Source organism: Nannospalax galili, unplaced genomic scaffold (genome assembly GCF_000622305.1).
Source record: "Nannospalax galili isolate Female #2095 unplaced genomic scaffold, S.galili_v1.0 scaffold311, whole genome shotgun sequence".
Classification (NCBI taxonomy): domain Eukaryota; kingdom Metazoa; phylum Chordata; class Mammalia; order Rodentia; family Spalacidae; genus Nannospalax; species Nannospalax galili.
This window is the reverse complement of record NW_008330298.1, coordinates 3019223-3026347: the sequence shown is the minus strand read 5'-3', so window position 1 is coordinate 3026347 and position 7125 is coordinate 3019223. Positions and strand designations below refer to the sequence as shown.

At 38.2% G+C, this 7125-nt stretch overlaps 1 protein-coding gene across 3 annotated transcripts in view; it reads right to left on the bottom strand.

The window, feature by feature from the left end:
* Positions 1-7125, bottom strand: part of Dock11 (dedicator of cytokinesis 11) — a 221678-nt gene that overhangs the window by 30071 nt on the left and 184482 nt on the right. For all 3 annotated transcript variants that reach the window (XM_029568896.1, XM_029568891.1, XM_017800906.2), the window contains 3 exons: positions 4415-4528; positions 2055-2270; positions 1913-1970 (listed from right to left, as the gene is read on the bottom strand). In XM_029568896.1, coding sequence (XP_029424756.1) covers positions 1913-1970; positions 2055-2270; positions 4415-4528 — 388 coding nt within the window. The remainder of the gene's footprint in view (positions 1-1912; positions 1971-2054; positions 2271-4414; positions 4529-7125) is intronic.

The following is a 7125-nucleotide window of genomic DNA, read 5'->3' as shown; positions in this document are numbered from 1 at the left end:
CAGGTTCTTACTAATTAGAAAGATGAAATAATAGGAATGTAATTTCTGTGAAACATTTAAAATCATAGTAGTGTGTTAAAGATCTTCATGTTTGTCAGTGTATTTGTAATTGCAGGTTTACAATTTCAATTTTTATTTATATGGCATCTTTACAGGCATGTCAGTGACAAAATTTTAAAAGTTGAAATGAGCCTTATTTTCAACACTTCTTTCTCCATTTTAGAGCCACTATAAGGACTGGAGTTGTAGCTTGGTCTGAAGCCATGGAATCAATCCCAAGCACCAGAAAAAAGGAAGAAAAAAGAAAAGAAAACCACCTATACACTAAAAGGACAAAACTATAGAGTGTGCTTTTTTTTGGTTGTTGCTGTTTTGAGCTAGGTTGGCTCTGTAACCCATCTTGGCTTGGAACTCACCTTGTAGCCCAGGCCGTTTTGAATTTGTGCCAATGTCCCTGCCTCAGCCTTCAAGTGTTGAGATTATAGATTAATTTGATTTTTTTTTTGCTTTTTGGTTTTTTTTTTTTTTTTTTTGTTTGGGGCAAGGTTTTTCTTTTCCCCTCGCTAACCCTCAGCCTTCAAGTGTTGAGATTATAGATTAATTTGATTTTTTTTTTGCTTTTTGGTTTTTTTTTTTTTTGATTGGTTTGAGACAAGGTCTTCCTATACCCTCAGCTAGCCTGGAACTCACTATGAAGACCAGGCTGGCCTTGATTGATCTCACAGAGATTCACCTGCCTCTGCCCCTAGAGTGCTGGGATTTAAAGGTGTGTGCTACTTCATCCAGCTAGAGTGTACTAATTTGAACCACTTGCATCATTTAGAAGAATCTTCATATCAAAATGTTAATTTAAAATGCAAATAAAATACTGGGGCTATAGCTCAGTTACTTCAATCTCCAGCACAGTATAAACTGGGCATGGTGGTGCATGCCTATAATCCCAGCACTCAAGAGGTAGTGACAGGAGGATCAGAAGTTCAAGGTCATCCTTAGTTTGAGGCCAGCCTGGCCTATATGAGCTCCTATCTGGAACAAAAAATAAAATAAAATTTAAGTCAAAAGATTCTCCATTTTATCAGGGTGGTATATTTTGGAAGAATCTCCACAGTAGGAGTAATTTTACAAGAGGCAGCTGAACACTGAGCCTCAGATATGAAATGAAAACACATAGAAATGCCAGAATTCAAAGTAAAACAAAACAAGATTATGTCCCTATAGCCAAAGCCTGAGTAATATGACTTTCATAAGTTGCTTTCATTTTTCCCTCATGTTATTCAGTTGACTGCCTTGAAGGAAGCAGCTTGTCCATTGTGATAGATAGCAGATGTCTTGATTGCAATTTGCACAGCCAATTAGCTTTTAACCATAACTTGACTGTTTTGCTATCTGAGTAGCTATAGCAGTCAACAATATTATTTTGAGACAGAGAAGCTTTCTGACAGATCCCTGAATTGGGAATCCTGAATTAGGAATCCAGAGCTGCTGATGTTCAAGGGCCTGCTTCCCTTCAACACTCAGGTGTCACTTCACAGAAATGAGTGTAGATACCTAGCCTGTGGACAAGTGTTGGGGAAGTTAAGGAAGAAAAGGGGAAAATAAATGATCTGTATTATGCAGAGCTTCTCGTGAGGCCTAAGAAGAATTTAATTTGTGGCTGTCTTCCAGGGAGACAGTCTTGGAAAATAAACAGTGGGCATCAAGCCCAGTCATGTACTGTTTAACTTATTCTTGCAACCTCCTACAAAGGCAGAAGCTGAAAAGAGCAATCCAGTTTTCTCTGAACTACAACTTCTGTTTAGTACCGAATGAGGCTGAAGGTGAACATATTTTTCAGAGCTCAATTATAGCCCCTTCACAGTTGCAAGCTGCAAATATAACAACAATTGTGCTATCTCAGAGAGAAACATCTTACTCTTTCGGTGGAGAAATTCTGCAACCAGAGCCGCTACATGGACATAGCACATCGCAGCCTAGATATGGATGACAAGGAAAGAAGTATCAGACTATGCTCAAAGGATCTTGAAACATCCCATTTAGAAAAAAAAGGCTGTCACCTCTGAAAAGTCCCCATTTTTTATATGAATTTTGGCCATGCTGTCAAGCCATGTTTTCCTTAGCTCTGGTGTGCTGGCATAGGACTTGGCTAAGCTATACTGGAGATCAATTAACATTTCAGGGTCTTTCTCATGCTCCTTCATTTGGGCGGTGGCCATAAGAACAGTTCGGATCCTCTTGGTCAAATCTTTGACTTCTGTGGGAAAAGCAGTTGCCTAATTTCAAAACAAAACAAAACAAAACAAAAAACCCACACATTTAGCAGTATTATCAACATAACCTAAGCATCATCATCCAGTTCTGGGGAACATAATATGATTTCTATTCCTTGTTACAGTTTGTGGTACTGCATTGCATGCGGTACTGCAATTTGTGGTTAAAGCGTTTTTAATTATTTTTAAAATATGTAACTAGCCTTGGCTTCAAAGCCTCCTGATCTTGATGACAATATAGTCAAAGCATGTAAAAGCATGGCCTTTGGAGCCAGACTATCTGGCTTTGAACCCTAGCTCCTCCATTGGGAATTCTGTATATTTGCTAATGAAAGTTATTGATAGGACATAGGTACCAGGTACTGGTCTGGGTGCTTTACATGTCTTAATTTTTACAACAACCCGATGAGTTAAGTATTCTTATTATGTATTTTACCAATCAGAAAACTGAGGCACAGAGCAGCTAAGACGCTCAGCCGAAGTCTTCCTTGGCTAGTCGTGGATGCAGGATTTACATCTAGGCAGTCTGGTTAGTGCTCTTCAGACAATTTTGCATACTGACAAGAGTACCTATCTCATCCACTGACTGATGTACACCACGGTGAAAACCAAGTTGCCAATTTTCCATTTCCACAAATGAGAGGTCACGAGTCACAGCGCACTCGAAAGACTTTAAAGAGATCATTAACCTCTGTAAGTGTTTCTGACCCCAAGATCACTAGGTTATAGTTTCTTCTTTGTCCCAGCCATGTTAAAAGTCCTATCACTTCCTTTTAACCTCTAGTGGAATGAGTAATGACAATCACATGTGTGATTCAGAAGATGGAATGGGACAAGTACAAAGTTTATCTTACTATCACAGGGTTTGTTGGTGATGATGACCTTAGCAGAATAAAACTAAGTCATTTAGAAACGAGTCAAGGAGAGGAAAAGAGAGCTTCTCAAGGGCAGCCAACATCAACCCTAATTACTTGGAAAGTTTTGCTAATCTACCTGTATAACATAGCATTAAGCATGCTACCAACTGGGAACATAAATTCTAAGGGTATGATTAAAATATCTTAAATAGTATACGTTGTTTCTGTGCTTGTAGGATTAGTTGGAACATATATGGATCCCCTGGGGAACCAACAGAGCTACTTGAAAAGCAAACTTTCCCAGCCTGCAAGCAGCTGGCACTACTCACTGTTTCTCTCAGTGTAAGCAACATTCCTATGGGAATGTTTTCTGGTACGGTACATAGATTCTACACATCTCAAACATCAAGTATGTTGTGACTGTGAGCTTTTAAATTTTTTTTCAGATTTTATACGTTATTGTCAAATTTGCTGAAATATGACCTTTCCCAAGAATGGGGACAATTTGTTTCCCAGGGAGGAAAAGTCCTCTACTGACAAGGATTCTTCTTCTCTTGCATGTATGTCACTGAATATTGGGACCTGTTCTCCAGGCAACCAAAGAACAGATGCACTTTTACAATGCTCTAGTTTTTAAGCATATGAGAAACAGCAGTGTGGGGAGAGTGGTTCCGGTCAGATTCTTGGGTTTGACCTTAGTGAATAGGTGCTAAAGAATAGAGTTGCAAATCATAATCAGTTAACATTACTTTTGAAATTCATAAACCAGCAAATAATAAAACCCACTTCTTATCTGTTGACAATGGTTTTATTAGCCACTCTAAACTGTTAGCCATTCTAAGAAGTGAGTTTTCTCTCAAATTTCAAACTCAGTGTTCAACTAACCATACTATAAATAGTACCAATTCTTAAGAAAGGATACTTTCATTTTCTGAGCAACTTTATATATCAAGCTGAGGAAAAGATGCAGATTCCACTACTGACAGTATGCACATTTGTCTAACTTCTTCAGTTAATGTTGAATATCTGCTATCTATCAGACAATATTATAATTGCTGGAGATTCAGTGATATATAATAGAAAGCCTTTGAGTCATAAGGCTCACATTCTATATATTCTATCCTAAAACCATTGTGAATTCAAAGACAGCTTAAGAGTATAAACTTCCGTTAGTGAAAGTGCTTTTTATTCATTATTTTGGTGTTAGAGATCAAACCCAGCACATACTACATGTTAACACTCCACTGCTGATCTACAATCCTAGCCAAGTAGTTTTAATTTATTACATACCTTCATGGGTCTGTCACTGTTTGCAAAATTATTGATAATGAATAAAGACTCCTGAAATCTTGATCCTCCACTCAGGGCTACATCAGCTATCAGCTGGCTTACAGCAATTATTATCTGTGGAAAGAAGTAAATATCATTTTTCAAATGACTTTGGACAAATCCTGCTTTGGAGAGTGTCATTATATTGTGTCTAGGCTAGCCCCTAACTTGCCATCTTCCTACCTGTACCTGGGATCACAGGCCCCTGCTGCCTTACCCAGCTTTGAAATATATCTACATATTATATCTATCTATCTATCTATCTATCTATCTATCTATCTATCTATCTATCTGTCTGTCTGTCTATCATATATATATATGGAGAGAGAGAGAGAGAGAGAGAGAGAGAGAGAGAGTTTTAGGTCAGCCAGGGCTACCCAGCAAGACCCTGTCTCAAAGAAAATAAAAAGAAATAAAGATTCTGCACCATAGATCTGATACACTGGTGGTCAATTCTCTAATATGCTGGCATGGTGATAGCTATGATGAATGGGAGAATGAATGCCATTTTTCTTTGACTGTTTCTTACTGTTTTACTTGTCTGTTCTATTGTGCTAGACTGCCAAAACCCAGTGCCTCTACTCCCTTTATTTCTGAACGAGAACCTAGTACTTTAACAGCAGTTTATGAAATGGACATTGGTAGTACTTTATAATCTCTCAGGCTACCTTGGATAGATTTCAAAACAATTCCTGCTATGTTAATGGCTGGATGTTTTACTCTTGATCCTGGAAGACAGGATACAGTAATAGCTATGAGTGCAGGCTCCAGAGTCTTACATTCAAATTTTGACTTTATCTTTTTTTTTAATCCAAAGGTTTTATTAAAACTATTTAAAACTTTTAAATTATTTATTTAATAACCAAATGACTAGAAGAAGCATTTCATTACAGCATTAACATATTCAACAACAATTTTGAGACGAAAGATGCATCTTTTTCAAAATTGGCTGTAAATTTTTAGGTTCACAGTTGAATTAATACAGTTATACAATATTGAACTCAGAATAAACCCTATAAGACATAAAATTGAGTGAGGTTTTAGCCTTTAAAAGAGATTTCCATTTCACTTCGAAAAATACATTTTTAATGCTTCTAACACTGAGATGTTTGCACATGCATCTCTAATCTCTATGCATCTGATTATTACTAGTCACAGTCGGTTACTTTCTGAGATCCTTGGCTTCTGAGCATGAATATAAAATCATCAGGTAGACTTCAATGGTAATGTGCTCCACTTCTACTAATTAACATGAAGCAAATTTTTACGCTTCTTCCTCAAATATAACTCTTTTTAAAAATTTGTTGATTTTTTGTGTGTATTTAATGCAGAACATCCCAAACAATCTTATTCATCTATATACCCACATCCCAAATGGCACCCTCCCATAGTCTCCCCTTCCCACTGGAGCCCATATACTCTGTAATCCCTGTTACTGTCCACTGTGTTGTCGGTGCCCCCAGCCGTTCTCCAGTGCTTGTCCACCAGCTGAATCTAGTCAGCCTATCTAGAATTCCTTGTTTTAAGAAGATCAGCGCTTCCTCATCTAACAGCAATCAGTTGGCAATATTCCTTTAGATAAGTTTGGGGTCTGCTGTTCATTTTCCCAGTTCTATGCTGGGTTACTGTCTGGGAGTCTCTTGGGCCACCCTGGCCAACAACTCAAATGAAAGTATCTCCTGTCTGGTATTGTTTCTTGTTATGTAGCTTTTAGCTATACAAATGGACTCTTAAAGAATTATATTGGTCCCTTTGGGACTGGAGAGATGGCTCGGTGGTAAAGAACACTGGTTGTTCTTGCAGAAGACCCGCGTTTGAATTCCAGCACCCACATGGCAGCTAACAACTGTGTGTAACTCCAGTTCCAGGGGATCCGACAGCCGCTTCTGTCCTCGGTGGGCATTGTACAACATGGGTGCACTTACCTACATGCAGGCAATACACATATACACATAAAATAAAAATAATAAATAAAATATTTTTTAAAAAGAATGATATTGATTCCTTTAATCTTTGGTTATACTTTCCTTTTCGGTGTTTAAGACCATACAGTTGGCCCAGATAAACCAATTTATTTTTACTCTTAAGGTCCTTTGAGGATCTGTTCCTTAGGAGTCACATGGACTTGGGAGGAGGCCCTGGCTCCTTTCTTTTACCAGTTCCATTTCCATCTATGTGAAAATAAGTCAAAGGTCCTGCTCGACCGTGGCCAGCTTCACTTGGATGCATGGAGGAAATGTTTCCTCTGTTTTGACCCTCCTCTTTGTAGACTGAACACTGGTTCAAGTCCATTTGTTGGAGTCTCCATGGCCTCCTTGATCAAGAGGACAGGTGACGCACCACAGTTACAGGACATTTTGAGAGATGCTCATAGTCCCCTGGAACTTAGTCAACCTAGGAGGCAAGGAGCAAAAACTGTCCTTTATGTCCCTCTGACCAAAATAGTATAGGCCTCAAAGTATGGCTGTTAGACATCCAAGAAGATTAGTTCCACCGTTCTGGTACTTTTAATTAGCATGTGCTATGTAGATAAAGTTTTGGCAAAGACCAAATGTTCTCAGATAAACCTTGCCTAGACATGTATTATATTCCTTGATCTAGTTGTATGTATAATTTGTCAGTAGGTTGTTGGACTAATATGGTTCCCTCTGGACTTTTAAAACTAGCTAGGC